This window comes from Rhinolophus sinicus, linkage group LG05 (genome assembly GCF_036562045.2).
Source record: "Rhinolophus sinicus isolate RSC01 linkage group LG05, ASM3656204v1, whole genome shotgun sequence".
In the NCBI taxonomy this organism is placed as follows: domain Eukaryota; kingdom Metazoa; phylum Chordata; class Mammalia; order Chiroptera; family Rhinolophidae; genus Rhinolophus; species Rhinolophus sinicus.
In genome coordinates this window covers 170,996,965-171,015,954 of record NC_133755.1, presented here as the reverse complement: position 1 = coordinate 171,015,954, position 18,990 = coordinate 170,996,965, and the positions used below count along the sequence as shown (strand labels likewise).

General features: G+C 39.8%; 1 protein-coding gene across 5 annotated transcripts in view; it reads right to left on the bottom strand.

The window, feature by feature from the left end:
• Positions 1–18,990, bottom strand: part of CCDC170 (coiled-coil domain containing 170) — an 82,849-nt gene that overhangs the window by 18,174 nt on the left and 45,685 nt on the right. For 2 of the 5 annotated variants that reach the window (XM_019735450.2, XM_019735452.2), the window contains 2 exons: positions 11,186–11,503; positions 3,321–3,551 (listed from right to left, as the gene is read on the bottom strand). In XM_019735450.2, the coding sequence (XP_019591009.2) occupies positions 3,321–3,551; positions 11,186–11,503 (549 nt within the window). The remainder of the gene's footprint in view (positions 1–3,320; positions 3,552–11,185; positions 11,504–18,990) is intronic. The other 3 variants (XM_074333710.1, XM_074333711.1, XM_019735451.2) reach the window with 2 other exon arrangements.

Sequence of the window (18,990 nt, the reverse complement as noted above, 5' to 3'; positions counted from 1 at the left end):
CGTGTGACTCATCCACTCAGCATGCAAGAATCCCCAGCAGGCAAAAAGGGATTAATTTAAGACAGCCCCAAGCCAAGACCCCACAGAGGACATGCTCATTTCAAGAATCTTGGCGACACCTCAGAAAGTTAGGATTGCTGAAAGGATTACTATATATTTTGTTCATTTGAATCACAGTTCAGCATGACTATATCCTATTCTATTTGTGTAAATCTCAATTACCTGTATTTAAACTTAAACTTTGCTTTTCCATTTTACGTGTTGGCTACCCTTACTAGAACACGCATTTCACAAGCAGTTGTCTATGGAAAATTCACCAGGAACAGAATCAGGTTACATAATTTGCTTTCATAACTGAGTGTTATTTTGGCACAATCGCAACTAAAATTAATGAGTCATTATAATGAAAGAAGAGATACCAATCTACCTAAATTTCTCGCCTTTGATATGTTTCTTCTATAATGTAAATAACATTTATTGGCTCTTCCTAAGCCCCTGGAGAAACCCAGAAAAAAAAAATGTCCCCTGGCCTCAAGAAGCTGATGTTGATTGCAGAAGATGAACTAGAAAATAAATGCAATAAAGGTGATACGTGTTGTGACAGATGCAGGCATGTGTTGCATGCAGGAGAATGGAGTTCCTCGGGAAGACTTCCAGAGAAGTGACAGTGGAGCTGAGTCTTGAAGGGACAGTTATCACCAGGTGAAGAAGGTAAGGAGAACATTTCTCAGAGAAAATGGCAATGTATAATATGGGATGCAAGGGGGCATTTTTCTTTGGCCAAGCAACTCTTTTTACAAATTTGAACGAGGATGTCTTTGGACTCGGCGACCACTCACCACACACTCTACCTGAGCCCTGCTGGTCATGGGACACCTCTGAGTTTGTCACCATTGGCTAGACATATTGCAGGTAAGGGGGAGCCCAGAGAGGGAAACTGGCCAGGCCACAGATCTCCCTGGGAAGAAGGAATCTACTGCTGATGCTGAAGGCCACAGAGAGCCCTGGCCAGGGGTAAGACGGGGAAAGCTAAAATTACGAAGCGGATTAGGAAGACCTCCCCTGCAGCAGCATAAAGGTCGCTTAGAAGGTTGTTTGCAAGAATCCATGGAGAACATCATAATGCTCTGAATCAAAGCACTGCTACTAAATATAGGGGCGGGGAGGAGAGCAGTAGGGAATTAAGGAGATGGCGTTTACAGTACTTAGGAACTGACTCAAAAGAGGAAAGCACTGGAAAGAGGATGACTCTCCAGCCGTTGGTAACGAGGCAGGTTACCTCGCCATCAGCGAGGCAACTTTAAGGAGACATAATCATTTCTATTTTGAAGATGTCTAGGGCAAGGTGTTCATGGAACATCTAAGTAGAGATGCCCAGCAGTCAGATTTCTTCCAATCTGACATATTATACCCAAGTGCAATATTTCCTTTCAAATTCAAAATTTCAACCAACACATCTTTTTCAGACATCTGATCGAAAAATTCCCTTCACCCTCCCAAATTTCTCAAATCTGTCCCTTCATTCATAAAACCACTACTTGGTCCGGACCCATATTATCATCTTCTGATCTGGACTACTCTTAGAATCCCCAACTGGGCTCCCTACCTTTAGTCTCTAGACCCTCAGAGCCATTCTGCCTTCAGAGAAACCTTTTTTGTCCTCAAAATCCTGCTATGGCTGCCCCTTACCTGTAGGATAAAGCCTCGAGCAATTAGCCTGCCCTACTTCAGTGACATCTGCCTGCCTGCAGAAGCACCTCCGGCCTCTGGCCTCACCAAGTGCCTCTGTGTCTCACCTCTTCAGCAGTCCTTTCACACTTGCATTCGTTCATCCCTCCTGCTATTCCCCCTGCCTCAAATCCATTTCCCACCTCTCCTGCCTGACAAATTCCTACCCATTCTTTAAAGGCCCTCACAGATGCCACCTCTTGTGTGAAAACAGCTTATTTCCTCACACACAGAGATAGGAAAGAAGTAGTTGCTCCTTCATCTGAGCTCCTGTCAAATTTTATACGTCCTTTCACTAGAGCTCCAATCGGTCCTGATTTGCCTGTCTCATCCTCTAGACTAGATTTCCCCCAGACACCTTTTATGTACCTTTGCACACCAACCCTCCACACAGGTATGATGCTTCCTCCATTCTTTTTAAGCACAGGAGAATGAAAATAAATGAGTTTCCAGAGAACAGATTTTTCAACCTAAGAGTATTTTCCATGTCAAACTCTGTACCTATGCTCTTGATCCCATGCGTCTCTCGTTCCTTTCCCCCAAGGGACTCCTGTGACCCACAAACACAGACCTGCCCATTATGTCCAGTAAAACTGATCCTCTTTGATCTCATTTTTCACAGCCTCTGCTCCCACCTCCTTTCTCTTTGGTCAAAGTCTTGATCCCTTCCCTTCAGAGTCGCCCCTGAGCCCAATGCAAACTGGCTTCTGCTCCCCACCATGCTACTAAAATTGCCTCTCAGAGGTCATGGATGATTGTCCCATAGTCAAATCCTAGGCGTGGACCCTGTCTATTCTCAGTCTATGGCCCTTCTCTCCCACTGGGTTATCACCACTGCAATCCCGGCTCTACAGTGACATCATATTGCTTTCTAATTTATTGGGATGTTCAAAGGCACTTATGATACTTCCTATTCTACAGAATAAAGAATACTCAATCTCCGTAATCCAAGCCCTTCCTGTCTTCTCTCCTGCCATAGCCCCACCAAGAACACCATGTTCCAGCCATATGGAAATAACTACGCTGCATTCTCTGACTATACGATGCACGTACAAGCTTTCAAACTGTTTCTTTTGCAGTATGCGGCCCTTCCCTCCACTAAAATCCTACTTATACTTCAAAGACGAACTTAATTATCTTCTCCCTGTAAAATCCTCCTGTACAGAAGTTATCACTCCTTTCACTGGGTTCCTACAGTGCTTCATAAATCAATACACTTATTACAATGCTCATAGGACAGCAAATTATTGGAATGTCTATCTCCTCTATTGAATTATGAGCCATTTAAGGTCAAGAACTGTGTCCTTCATATCTTACCTTCCAAACCTTCAGGGCCTCAGACATAACAGGTGTTCAACAAATACCTGTTGCGTTTAATTAGATTCAGTTGAATTATTAGATTTAATTTAAATCAAGGAAGCGTTAAACAACAGGAAGAGACCCCAAAACAATATCCATTGTTCCTTGAAATTGACTCATGACTCAGGAACTTAACCCATCTATCAAAGAATGGCAAAATTCAGAATATTTTAGAGTAACATTTTATAGTGCAACAGACGGTTCCATCCATGGACATGCCCTCAGGTTATTACTTTTTGTTTCTCAAAATTCAAGTTGTCTCGCAAAACATCTCCCGAAACCAGCTCTCCCTCCAGGTGTGTCAGCTGACCCTGAAGAGTCTCCACCTTGTCCTCTGCTTTCTGGGCTCTCTGTAAAGCTTTCTGGTGAAACCCAGACTCATTTTCCAACCTTTCAACAAGCTCAGATATTTGGGCTTCAAGCTGAGAGACCATCTGGAAACAAAGAAACAACAGGAATAAGCCCTGTTGTAGATGCAACAAAGTGTTAAAATCCAAATGCTTAGTGCAAGCAACATATTATTTATAACACCAATTTCCAGATTCTTTGTAAAAATTGAATTAAAAACAGGTAATTGATGGATATATTTGCCTCTGGTTGAAATAAATCTGCGTTCATTATCTAATAAAATATTTTTGACTGGTATTTTTAATGTTTATATAATTCCTCAAAGAAGTTACTCGATAAATATTTATGGATCATATTTACTTACCCCCACCACTGTCATTAACTTAGGATTTTCAAAGCTTAGTTGGAAAAAGAGTTCAGACAGAAAGTACTTTTAAAACCTATAAAAGTGTCATTCTCCAGAGAAACTCTTCCACCACATACAGAGGATTAAAGACTATACATACAGTGACTTACTCATGGTAAGTAACCTCGAGAAGTTGTCAGTACATCCAAATGCATAAAGGTATTTCTACAAGCTTTTGTTCAATTTTTTATTGAGTATTGGTTATTCCTTCCCTAAACTTTCAGGGGTGTTGCCTCTGGCTGCATAGTTATGTAGTAATGCGATCGTTTAAGTATTGAAAGGTCCAAATTCCTTTAATATGGTGACTTTAAATATGGTCAGTGGCAACACACAAGCAAGCAGGAGAATCTGATGACGGCCTCCTCTTCTGTAACACAAGATCTGCTTCGCCATCAATGGCCCCAGCACTCTCATGATGCCCTAATTTGCCCAATGCTTCCACCTCCCCTGGAATTGCTCTTTGTCCTGATCATCCCTTAAGTGGAGAACATAAGTTCACCAAAGACCTCAGGTACACTTCGAGAATACTCAAATGGATTCTGGCAGATCCAGTTTTCAGAAAATGTTAAATTCAACAAAAACACCAAGTTTGAGGTGATAAGTTTTGTTTCATCACCAATCAGAGGTGGTTTGTTTTGGAAGAGCAAAGGAAAAAAGTAGTAGATATTTACATAATACTCAGTACCATTCTCACAGAAACTGAAATATCTTGACAGTTTCAGATTTGCGATCTCAGTTTTAAAAAACAATTTCTGCTCACCTATCCACAAACAATCATGCTTCAGGGCAAGAAGATATTCAAGCTGTCTTCAAATATTTTGAAAGGAGAATGGGATTTGCTCTGAGTTGTCCTAAGAACTTAAGTTGAGGATCAACAGGTGTAAATCAGAGAAAGAATTTCACTTCCATATAAGGAAGAATCTTTCCCTGGTCCCCATAATTACAAAGTAACACATGCCCATTGAAAAGAGTCATTAAGGACAAAAAAAAATATGTATAAACCAGCAAAACAAGTAATAATAATCCCCATGATCCCACCATCGAGAGGTAACAACTATTAATATTTTCAAATAATTTATTTTTATGTACCATTCAAATATAGTTGAGATATAGGTTATATTTGCCATTTTATGTTTTTTTTTACTTCATATGTTAAGCATCTTTCCATGTCAGGTAGTAGATTCCTAGTTGCTGGACATGGCCGGAAGTTGGCCAACTATTTGTTAAGAAAGTTATGGAGTGGACATTCCTACAATCAGGAATGTTAGGCTACCTGATCTTAAACTCTCTAATCCTATGCTTCTGGGGCTCTCTAGGTCCCAAGCCTGTATTTCAATTAATTTTATATTTCTGTGGGTGCTTGAAATCAGATACTTGACGGCACGCTGCTTAGTGCCATATCCAAGGAATTTCATTTCCCAAAAAAATTTGGAATTTCATTACAGAATATGAGAACCCTCATTTTTCATGTCCTACCCTTAGCTAATAAGAAATCTGATCTTAATGCAACAGAAAGGTGTGCATGTCTTGGCAAAACATACAAAGTAACCTACAAAACAGTGGCCACCAAACAATGTCCCCAAGGGGACACTACCTCCTGGGGGACTGTTTAATGATATTATATTATACAAGGTATGGCACATTTCTGTGCCGGAAGAAATGTGGTTCCACATTTGACTCCAAGTAGGAAATGAGTCTGTCTACCTGAAGATCCTTCAACATTCCTATCCCACAGTTGACTGAGCAAAGAGAATGAACTCAGAAAAGAGACACAGAAAACCTCTACTGGAGAGATGGAGAGCGGTGTGATCACTTAGCCCCAGTCAGCACGCTGCAGCCCTTACCAGAGGAAAGCAAAGTCTTCCATAGAAATCAATCAGTAAAGACTCCATTTTGAAGATGACACCTCAAGCAAATGCTAGGTGAGTAGGGAGGCTGTTCTAACATAGACATTTGTTTACTGGCTAAAAACTCCCTCACAGACAGTGCCCTGTGGCAAATTGATGCGTTGTTGTGATACAGGAGCCATGAATTGTTGGCAAAAAATTCAGGTGTCTGATTTTTTCACACAGCCTTTTCAGCACTTTTCTCTTGGTTAACTGTTTGTCCAGCTGGTAAAAATTCATAATGAATAATCCCTCTGATATCAAAAAAGGTCAGCAACATCATTGCAACAAGTTCACGAACTTAATTGTCAGAACTCATACGTGTCCCACCAAAAAAAGTTGTAGTGTGTTTTTCAATAAGCATTTCTTTTCTTTTCTTTTTTTCTTAGTATCACCTGTTCACATATCCCTGATATTCTGTGGGACAAAATGATGTGCCAGGGATTCCAACACTAGAAAGACAGGGAATGGGGGAAGGAAAAGGGGATTATAATAAAGAATACATACCCCAATTTTCTAAAACAAAAAAAGCATTGAAGTCAACTACACTTCAAACACAAGCAGCATGATTGGGGACGTGAAGTCATAATGCCCTAAAAGAATCAATTCACTTCCCAAGGACAAGTAGTTGTTGATTTCACAGAGGTACTTTTGCACTAAGATTAAACCAAATGGAAACACAAGAGCTCTAAACTGAAGAAAGAGCCACTTGGGTCACTTAAGGACCAGTGCCTTTTGGACATAAACAACTCTTTTCTGATTATTCAAGTTATAACTTTCACTTAGGAGGCATATAAAATGAGTTACCAGGTAACGGGTCTAACAGAAATCATGTTCTCCTTCCTTTTTTTTTTTTTTTTTTTAAAGATTTTATTGGGGAAGGGGAACAGGACTTTATTGGGGAACAGTGTGTGCTTCCAGGCCTTTTTTCCAAGTCAAGTTGTTGTCCTTTCAATCTTAGTTGTGGAGGGTGCCGTTCAGCTTCAAGTTGTTGTCCTTTCAGTCTTAGTTGTGGAGGGCACAGCTCAGCTCCAGGTCCAGTTGCTAGTTGCAGGGGGCACAGCCCACCATCCCTTGCAGGAGTCGAAGAATCGAACTGGCAACCTTGTGGTTGAGAGGATGCGCTCCAACCGAGCCATCCAGGAGCTCAGCGGCAGCTCAGCTCAAGGTGCCGTGTTCAATTTTAGTTGCAGGGGGCTCTGCCCACCATCCCTTGCGGGACTCAAGGAATTGAACTGGCAACCTTGTGGTTGAGAGCCCACTGGCCCATGTGCGAATCGAACCGGCAGCCTTCGGAGTTAGGAGCATGGAGCTCTAACCGCCTGAGCCACCGGGCCGGCCCCTCTCCTTCCTTCTTGCCAGTATGTGCAGACAACACTATTGACCTACTAACCCCACCCTCTCCACCTCTGTGCATGTCAACTTTCGTTAGGGGTTGAATCGGGTCCCTCAAAAAGAGATACATTGAAGCCCCCCAGTACCTCAGAATATGATCTTATTTGGAAATACAGTCTTTACAAAGGTAATCAAGTTAAAGTACAGTCATTAGAGTTGGCCCTAACCCAACATGACTGGTATCCTTATAGAAAGGGACACAGAGACAGACAGAAATAGAAGGAAAACAATGTGAGGACACAGAGAGAATGCCATCCATAAGCCATGCAGTAGCCTGAGGCCACCAGAAGCTCGGCCAGAGGCCTAGGACAGACTCTCCCTCACAGCCCTCAGAAGAAACTAATCCAATTGACACCTTGATTTTGGACTTCTAGCCTCCAGAACTGTGAGATAATAAATAGCTGTTGTTTAAGCCTCCAGTTAGTGGTACTTGGTTATGGCCATCCTAGGAATTGAATACACTAGAAAGCCTGGGAGAGCTAAAATCTCTGTCTGTTCACTATTCCAAATGCCCTTATACCCAAGGGTGGCCATGTACCAGAATTTTGGACAATGAAATGTCAGTGGAAGTCTGCTGAAGCTTCTTGGTAAATATTTGGCTTAGTAGACTGAAGGCTTAAGAACAGAGCAGACTGATAAGATCAGAAAAGGGAGTGGGGGAGTTGGGGGGCACACCTCAGGCTGGGTCCCCACAGCTCCGACACAGCCACCAGACTAAGAAACACTCCCATGGAGGAAATAAAGCCTTATGTGTACCTAAAGCAGAACAAGAGAGTTTAGGTCTAGCTAAATGTTGGTGAACTTGTATTAATTTGTCCTTAATTTAGGAAATGACACAGAAATTAATCGGTATCATATCCTCCCTGTCCATAATCAATTCTCATCCAGATGACTAGCCAATTAGAAAACATCTAAGAGCAGGACAAAAAATTTTGCCTCAAAATTCTAAACTAAAACCTGAAAATGTCACAACTTTCTGTCATTGTGCAAGAAATCATTATTTCAAAAACACCTGTCCTGAAATTACAAACGTCGTGAAATTTCAAGGCTAAATAACATCTAAATACTCATTTAGAATTCCTGGAAACCCGACAGTAGAACATTTCTTTAAAAGAAAGGTTTTCAGGTGGGGGTGATTCCACCTCCCACAGACATTTGGCAATGTATGGAGACATCTTTGGTTGTCACGAGTCGAAGGGAAGAAGAACACTACTGGTGTCTAGTGGGTAGAAGTACAGAGATTCTGCTAAACATCCTAGAAGGCGCAGAATGGCCCCCAAAACAAAGGATTATCCAGCCCAAGATGTCAACCGTGCCAAGGCTGGGAACCCCTGCTCTAAGATATAGTAAAGCTTTTCCAAAGGAATGTTAGATTTTTTGCTATAAGCAGAAAAGCCAGGAACAAGTAGAAATGACGTGATGACAAAGTGTGGGTGGTATCCTGAATCCTACTGAGAACTGCAAACATGGGAGAGTAAAAATGAATAGCAAAGAGGTAAACAAGAAAAGCAATGATCAGTAAGTAGAAGCTGACACGAAGCGGAGAGTGTGCCAGGCCCAGCCTGAACCCACCACTGGGCCTCCCCACGGGGATTACTCAACTGTTGACTGTGTGTTTAGCCATGGCAGCTGGCAGGGTATGCAGCCTCTTCAACAAACACATTCATCAATTTGTAAAGCTGCTATTCTTCAGAAAAATCTCTAAGACAATATGTGAAATCCATTTTCTCCTGATTTTACTTGAAGATGAGTCCCAGAAGATGCCAGCTATATGCTTGATTTCAGGCTTTTAAATAGTGAGAGCGGCTATTGAAAAAAATTACAGGGTGGGAAAGGCAGACAAAGGCACTAAAAAGACTGAATCATTCTCATTTGTATTGGAAGTGGGGGGAGGCCGTCCAGCTTAACCAATTTACATCATTTTGCTTTAGAAAATAAACATATACATCATGGGGACAATTTTATGCCATGTTTCACATGCTGGAATTAAAATAGTTTCCGGAAAACATTTGGAAAAATCGAAGAGAGAAGCCAATAAAATGAAAGGGCAAAGAACCATTAGCTGTTGAAGTACATCTATTACTAGTCAAGGTAAGTAACTGCATGAGGTTTTTCTCAGTTCTACGATTTCCTTGCCCAATCCTGTACCTACACGTGTATTGAATCACAAGAAAAACTGTTACTCTCAGAAACCTGAGAGTAACATCTTACAAGGACGAACATGTTTTATCCACAAAGAGAATCCTACACTGGAAAAGCGAATCACTAGGTTTGCTCCTAGAGCGCCTGTGAATTTTGGAGAATTTTAAAAGGAAATTTAAAATGTTTTATCACTAAAGGAACTTTACAAGTGCAACCCTGAATTTTGAGTTAGTGATCACGCTGGTATTTTTAGGAACATTTTAAAAGATGGAAACATGTATTTTCCCCTTTTGAACAAGCATGAACTCAGTAGAAGAAATACAGAATTTGGATATTATTTACTTTAAAACCTCATTAATCAGGACTTCAATAAATTGGATTTGATGATAAACTGAGTTGGGCTGAAGTTGACGTGGCTAAGCAAAGCTTTATAGAACATGAAAATAACATAATATAAACAAGATAACCAAATTAAACAAGCTTCAATCATATGTGTGAATTAAACCATTTTTCTCCACTTGTTGAACAGGTCTCCTGTTCTTCTCCAAAATGGTGTTCTAGGCACCAGCACATTATGAAAAGGAGGAAAGAAGAAGGGAGGAAGAGAGGAGAAGCAAGGGAAGCAAGAGTTAATATTTATTGTTGCTGCTTGTCAGACAGTGTGTGAAGGACTTGATGACATTTTTTTTTTTTCATTTAATGCTTACAGCAACAATCATCTGATAAGAGCTATCAGCTTACTACTTGCTATAAGCATTAGATGAAAAGACACTGTTACAGGTCTAGGAACTTTTATCTGTAATCCCAAAATCCAAAAGGATCTGAAAACTGACAGGTTTTTTTTGTACCTCATTTACTGATGAAGCTTGACCTGACTGGATTTAGCAGCAAACACTGACCTGAAGTGACATGAGGCTTTTCAGAGACTCAGGGCATCCATCACACCTGGTGGACATGTTCACAGGTTTTGCTCCTGAACAATGAATGTGGCTGATTACGGGCTGCTGCCCCTGACGCCACAGAGGTGGACTGTGTAAGACTGCTTTCTCTGTTACCTTTCTGTGCACTGCTGTACCTTTCTAAAGCCTGCAAAATCCTGAACTCAAAAACACATTGGGCCCCAAGGATTTCAGACAAGCGGTGTGGAGCCTGGGCTGTTCCTGTACGGCAGGAGAGTAAATGAAATCTCAGAGGCCATCCTCTCAGGGACATGCCCAAGTGAGTGTGCAATGGAAACAGGTTCAGCCGGGAGGTCTCACTCTAGAACCTGCAATGTAGCTAGCTGTCGTTTGAGTGACTCTCTAAGGCTTGGTAAGGATACTAAACAATTGAGAGTAACAAAACCGGGCCGGCCCAGTGGCTCAGGCGGTTACAGCTCCATTCTCCTAACTCCGAAGGCTGCTGATTCGATTCCCACATGGGCCAGTGGGCTCTCAACCACAAGGTTGCCGGTTCAACTGCTCGAGTCCCGAAAGGGATGGTGGGCAGCGCCCCCTGCAACTAAGATTGAACACGGCACCTTGAGCTGAGCTGCCACTGAGCTCCCAGATGGCTCAGTTGGTTGGAGCGCATCCTCTCAACCACAAGGTTGCCAGTTCGACTCCCGCAAGGGATGGTGGGCTGTGCCCCCTGCAACTAGCGACAGTAACTGAACCTGGAGCTGAGCTGTGCCCTCCACAACTAAGACTGAAAGGACAACAACTTGACTTGGAAAAAAGGCCTGGAAGTTCACACTGTTCCCCAATAAAGTCCTGTTCCCCTTCTCCAATAAAATCTTAAAGAAAAGAAAAAGAAAGTAAGAAAACCACATTTAAATGATACTAGCCCACATAACTCATTTATTGAGTATGCTAAATGAATGAGGTTGCTGTCCTTAAGAAGCTTATAAACAGCCATCACCCACTCACCCTCACCCACTCACCTGTTTCTGGCTTTCTTCCTGACTGACCATTTCTTGAATCTTCTCCAAAATGGCGTCCTCCAAGGACCCAATCATGCCCAAGCTGCCTCTAAGGAGGCCAGCAATTTTCTCCCTAAATGAGGAGAACTGGCTCTGCGAGGCTGCAGCTGCATCCAGACTGGCCTTCAAACTCTTCTCTAACTCGCAAGAGCTCTTCTTCAAGAGGCTCAGCTCCTGCTTGGAGGCATCCCAGGCCCGCTGGCCAGCAAACAGCCTTTCTCGGGAGATCTTTACTTCCCTTTCAAGAGCTTCTCTCGCCTCTGCGGCACTGAGCAAGTCCTAAAATCAGTATAGAAAGTGAAGACAAAAACATTAGCAGCCAGCGAGGGGCACCGACATTTGCTTTTCAAGGAGTTAGGGTGAAACACTCTTTCCATTTTCATTTTTTTCCCCGCATTTTAAACTGATTCATTATCTTTGCAACCTCGTTGATCATACAGAAGCTAGGACGTTCAGCTCATTCCATTTTTAAGTCTAAGTTCCCTATCATCTCTTCATCAAGTTATTAAATTGTAAAGGCTCTGTCAGGTAAATTCAGGTGTCTAAAAAATAGAAGGGATATAAAATCAGGGTCAGGAAAAAAAGAAAATTGACACATAAGCCTTTCATATGTGGGCCTCTGGAAAGAATTAATGAAAAAAACAAATCGTTGGTTAAGAGAGTTGCAGATTCGATCCATACGTAGTACTGTACGTTTACAGAACTATGTGTTGTCAAGCTTGGTATACAGGGAAATTGATATTGAATAAACAGGAAACCCTCGCAGTCCTAAGCAGACACTAGAAATTATTTGACTAATGATGTCTCTTTAATAATATTCTAAATAATAGACTAGCATTCTCATAGAAGCATCGTTGCATAAAGGAGAGAAAGATCTTTCTTTCAATATTTACTGACTGTGTATCCCCTTTTCTCAGAAAGACAAATTAAAGCTGATCGAGCCTGAAGAAAGGAACAGGCCGTTTGGTGGGTGGGAGGAGTAAAAGTCGAAGGAGATAACGGACCATACTGAGAATAATAATTTTAAAGAATGTAATATGTATCATTAGGTTCATAAAAATAATGAAGGGCATAGGGAAGGTGCCACGTGCACCTGCTTCTATTTACCATAATCTAGAATGGTCCAAAGAGACATAAAAGGGGCATCTTTAAAATTCATTAAATAAAAAAGACACTTGTTGACATCAAGCTCCAAAATACATGCGTGCACATTAAATAAGATTGAGCAGTTGGTTGATCAGCACTGCTATAGAATGGCAGCCTAGTTAACTGACAAAAATATTTTGTTTTTTTATAAAAAATAGTACGTTAGGGTCAAAAACAACTAAAAAGAAACAATATCTTTGAATAACAGACTCTACATCCACACTGGCCAGTAACACTTCAGGCTGCTAGTCACAATGCAAGCATCCTTTTTGCATTAGAACTAGACCTTAAAAGAAACTCATCTCTACCAACAGCTTAGAGACAGGAAAAAATGTTACTTGAAATGCTACTTCCTACATTTTTATATTAAAAAAAAGTCTTACCTTTTCTTTCTTCTGGTGATTTTTTTAAAATCAAAAAAGCCCCAGGCATCAATTTGAAGTAAAAGTCATCGAGTGGATTGGTAGTTAGAGAAGGCTGCCCTTTTCAGAGATGTAATAACTCAACTAATTATGGAACCTATTTTGTAAAATGCTTTGCTTTTCAAGGTCCTGGCAACAGCTTCATTTCCCCATTCCCTTTCCAAACTAGTCCTCTTGACAGAGAAAGCCCATGCTGCTGATTAAATTACGGCCCTTAAAGAGTCAAGGACCCTTTATCACAAATACAGTATTTTATCACTTTACAGATTTCTTTTCAGATAGTAATACAATAGCTGCTCAATTACAGTAACCAGTATCAGCGTTGGTGATAATCAATTGGGCCCATATTGTACTTAACAACTACAATCCTAATGTGTGGTTAGAAAACTGAGGGCCTAAACTGGATGGTGCAAGGATGAAAATTAATTCTAATCCCTTCAGAGTTCTAAAACTCTTTAGAATATTACCTATTAACTTTTATATTGAAATAAAACCCACTACTGTAAAATAGGAGAGTTTCCATGGCTAATAGAGTGGTATTTTTAAGCAAGTATTTCCAAAAAATCTTCAAAATACCAAAAAATATACCAGACTCAAGTACTATAGACTTACTATCAGTTTGGAGTAAACTACCACCTGGCAGCTTACACTGGGAGACCAATAAACATAGTTAAAATATTTCAGTCAGGAGGAACTTTTTCCACCCCAATATCAGACTGTTGTTTCACAGCCTCAGAGACAAGGGCCAAAACATTCCTCTAAGAAATTCGAAGCACCGAAGCATGTCTAGTGAAAATCAGAACATTCATTTGTGATCACAGAATACTCTGGCACATGGCAGCAGGTCAGATTTCTTTTCTGGACACATTTCAGCCCAGTGAACTATATGCTGTTTCTCGTATGAAATGCAGGCCAGGGGAGCCAGTGACAAGGCCTTGAGGAAGGCTGCCCCCTCCCCACCCCCGTGCTCTCCTGAAGCACTTCAGAATTCAGGGCCACTGGGCTGCTCTGCGGGAAACAGAAGTCCTCAGACTGCAAATGCAATTACCTGCAAGCTATCGGGAGGAAGCAGCTAGAGTGGAGGCTGGTTGCGTGGCTACCTCAAGGATACACCGAAGTCATGTGACATTGGTGTCACTGGCCAGGACCTGGGGCCTGCTGTCAGACCACACGGACACACAGAACAAGAAACAAGAAACAAGTAGCTCTCTCTGAGCAGAATCAAGGCTGACCTCCACGGAGGAAATCACATTTGTAAATGCGGTCAGGCCCTATGGACTCAGAGATGCGGCTCATGTTACTATATTTTTTTTCAATTAACGAATCTTTAGATTCTATCCCACTAACACAACAAATGAATAATGACCCCTTCACAATTACTTTTAACAAAAACAATTGTAAATAATATGACTGAGGTATTCGGTTTAGCTTCCCATTTAAAAGCATGTCTGCATTAATTTCCAATTAAATGCATTAAGCAATGAAACCGAAGATTTGTGTTTTTAAAACACAGTTGATTCCTATTTTAATGGTCTATTATATGGATTTGGATATACATGAGATCAAATTGCCTCTCAAAAATACAATGACTAATTATCATCAGGGTGGAGAACCTCCCAGCTTGAGCTTAATTCATCCAACCCTGCACAAATTTTGTGAAATTAAAAACCATTTGGTTACTTCTACCTACTGCAGTTAAGATGAACAGGCACTCTCCTACATTGCCAGTGGAAGTGTGAATAGGTATAATAGGAACATATTTATAGCAAAATATGTAATGAAATTTCATATCCACATATCCAGTGGCCCTGCAGTTCCAGTCTTAAGAATGTAACATCAAATATATGGTGATGGAAGGAGAACTGACTGAGTGGTGAACACATAATGTGATTTATAGATGATGTAATACAGAATTGTACACATGAAATCTATGTAACTTTACTAACAATTGTCACCCCAATAAACTTTAATTAAAAAAAGAATATAACTGTAGGATAGATTACTAAATATGGAAAATGAGGAATGTGCAAAGTTATTCAATGATAGTATAGCAAAAGACTGGGTGCTATGTGAATATTCATTAATATGTGACTGGTTAGACCAATAGGAGACATTCATACCATAGAACATTATGAAGTCTTAAAAAGAACTGAAGAAGCTTTTCATATAGTGATATGAAAGATTCTCCAAGACATACGCATAGGTAGTAAAAAAAAAGTAAGGTGTGTAGCCATGTGTCTAGTACCATTTGTATCCACATAAAAAGAATCTCTCTAGAAATATGCACAGGCAACTACCAATTCTGACCACATCTGCAGAAGAGGACTGTAACTGGTGGGCAGAAGTGGAAGGAAGATGTGACAGAACAGTGGCACTTCTGAAAACACCCAGGGAATTTTGGTCATTTAAAGTTCTGAGTCAACAGTGATGTGAACACACACACATTAGTAGAAGAAAAGTATCTATAATAAGGGAGGTGATGCCCTACTGTTTCTATTCCCCACCCCCACCCCCGCTGCCCATGTTTCTATTTCCCTTGAAGTAAACTGAACCTGAAGTTTTGCATTTGGTTCTGGGATTCAAATTTTAATACAGATAAAACCTTCCTAGAATAGTGCTACTCAAAATATGAATTGCACACTAGTGTACCTCCTACAACTGTTAGTTCTCAGTCCCAACAAAATAATTCAGAAATTAAGGGTGTTTAGTCATTTCTATAGCAATGTGACATCAATTTTTGTTGTCGTTTACTATAACAACTTGTTTAATAACCTCATATAACAGTATGATACTTATTCATTTCTTAGGTGAAATGGAAGCAGCTTAGCATCTGCTCACAGGTAATATCATGAAACTTTGTGAAGGTGAGAGCACTGACATCAAATTTTTTTTTTGACATCAATTTTTTAACAAGGTATGGATGGACCCTTAGCGTTGCACAGAACTGACGTATAAATGGCATATGCATGAGCTACATATCAGTCGTGCAAATAGGAACAGGTTACCTGTGATATTTTAAGGTTGTTTTGCCAACTGTAATCCAGAAGTGAAAGTATATAAAATCCAGCCCATTTCTTTCATCAAAAGAATTTAAATTTCCATCAAAAGATAATTTAAATTTATCCCTCTACACAATAAACTGATAAAACTGTCTACAGATGGAGAACTGAAGATGGATTTTGAAAACAACACTTGGTTTATTTTGGATACATGTCACAAATAAAAATCTTGAGCTTGCTGAAATTGCTTTAAAACCTCTTCCAATGTCAACAAACCTCTGTGAGACTGGTTTTCTACTGTAAGTGCTTTAAAAGCAAAACATAGCAACAGTTTAATAGACATTAGCCCCTGTAAGTAGCATTGTCGTCATCTTTGCAATCAAAACCCACACGTTAACAAGAAGCTACCTCATTATCACAATAAAGCTGTCGTTCAAAGTGATCAACAGGGTTTAAATACAGGGAATTTTAGTCATAACTTTTTTGTTCAGATACAACTGCAGAATGACAAAAAGCTATCAGTCTAACAGTATTCTCTGTATATGAATCCTACACACATACCTTCAAAGAAAAATTTGCAGTTTATGTAATTCTTTTCTTTTCCCCATTTTCATTCCCATTACATTTATTGAAATGTCACTTTATGTCTGTGGCTTCTAATGCTTAAAACGTAGACGTATGCTTTTTGTGTCTTTTTAAACAACTTTTTCTATTAATTTATCATATTAATTTTACAAAAGTATTTGTCAGCAATGGGCTGGAAATGAAGAAAAACACTGATCCTTCCCACAGATCATTGGAGAAAGGCTGTACATTCAGAGTCTAGGAAGGAGAACAACACAAGTCTTGAAACCATGTTCTAAAAGGAAACATCAAAAGAACTGGAACATTTATCCTGCAGATGTCTTCAAATAATTGAAAGACAAGTGCATAGGAGAATTAGGATTGTTCTCATGATCTAACGGAGTAGAAGCTGCACAGTAACATTTTACTTCAAAATGAGAAAGACCTTTCCCAAGTCTGAGCTGTCCCAACGGCATGATCAAACTTGGAAAATAATAAAAATTCAGCTTAAGTCTGGAATTCTCATTATTGACAAACTCAGTACAAGCTGACAATGAATTTAGCTGCCAACGAGACCAGAATGTGTTCAGGCTTCACTACAGTCAACGTTCTGCCCTGAACTGGTCAGGCTGTGCCTGAAGGACCACGGACAGTTCCCAGCTGGCCATTTTAAGAGGAACATCATCAAAATGGCACTGGATTGGCATCACATGTTAAGATTACACCCATAATAAAAATATTTATGTACTCATGTTTATTTTAAATGCTGTTTTCATTTATTTTAAATGTATAGATGGAACCTCAATGGGAAGCATTAAAAACTTAATTATAGTTACAGAACAGAACGTAAATTTTACAAACCTTGACAATATAAATACAATAATATTATAAAACATGGGACATAGAACAAGGGGAGTAAAAAGTAGGAGGCATGAAATTCCTCATATTTCATAGCAGAAAGTCTAAAGACACTATCTCAGACTGATGAGTCAGGAATAGAAACGCCTTACTTTGAAGTCTCAATGGTAATTGTCAGAAGTTAGAACAAGAGTATAAGTGTGAGGCTAAAATGGAAGGAGAGAGGATTTTAAATTTTACTTTGGAATCTTATAAACAGTTTTAGTTTTTCATAATATGAGCAGACATTATTTTAGAGTTTACTTTCACTTTACCATATTTTGCCGTGCATAATGTGCACCCGCATTTTTGGCCCATACTTTCAGGGAAAAAAATCTTTCTTTTTAATTATTTAATTCAAATTTTTATTTGTTTACATTTAGTACTTGTTTTTTTTGTATTATAAAGAAATTTTAGCACTTATTTTTTAACATATTACAGTACACGAAATTTTATGTAACAAATAACTACAAAACACAAGAACAGATACAAGGTACCAGAAATTTTATGTACTTGTAACAAATTTACAATATTTACACATCATAGAAGGTCAAGAACTCTTCGTCCTTGCAAGTTTGCCATAAGTTCAACAAAACTGATTATCGTATTCCCTATAATAATAGGGTATTATTTTGCATGTGAATATTGTTATTGATTTCTAGAGTTATACTTTTAACTCATAAGCATAAATAAAAGAATTAACAACATTTATATAGATACAGAACTAGTACTATCCACATATAATGCGCACCCTTATTTTTCCTTCACAAATTTGGGCCCCAAAAAGTGTGCATTATACACAGCAAAATATGGTAATTCCTCTCCCAGAGGCTTGAACTCCCAACCTCACAGATGATAAGAAAGAAGGTTCAACTAAAGAAAGTTTGAAAGATCTGGGCTGTTTAGCCAGAAGAAGAGACTTAGAAATCCACGATGCACGTCTTCAAATACTTGAAGGGTGGCCATAAGGAAAGGAACTTCAGTTGATCCTGTGACATTTCATTAAGAGAAAAACAGGATGAGGACATAAATTATAGGGATCCTGCTCCTGACTGGCTACAATGAAAAGCTGTCAAACAATTCGAACTGCACAGAGGAGGTGGGCTTCCTTGTACAGTCCAATGAAAGGAGGCAGGACACTTGCTAGACTGGGACATTTAACAGACGATTTTTATTTCACATAGAGTTAAATGGCCTAGATTCTAAAAGATTCTAAATCCCTTCCAATATTCTGATTCTAGGATTGTAAAGAGATCTTGAGTTTCTTTAGTCATTGATCATGTCTAATAACTTCTCACTTCCAGGAACTGTTTCCATATGCCTGTACTCTTAATGCCTGGATAAAAGTAAATAACTAGGGAAGGAAAATAAAAAACACTGAACATCAATTATGTGCTGGGCATTTCTTGAGTACTTCATGTCGGATATCATTCCATCCTAAAACTAACTGTAAGAGATAGATCCTTAAATTATTTTCCGATTTTACAGACAAGAAACTGAGGTTCAAAAAGGTAGTGATACGCGTGAGATCACAGGGCCCAATGATTCTGGAGCCCGGATAAAAATCCAAGAGCCTAGCCTGTTAACCCACTTTTTGTGACTCTCAGGGTCTTCCCTCTTACAGAAAGCAATTGCCAGATAACAAAGCAAGAAAGCAGAAGAGACATCCTCTGGGAGCCTGTTTGACTCCAAAACCAGTATTTTTTCCTAACTTCCATTCTACCGATGAGAATTGCAG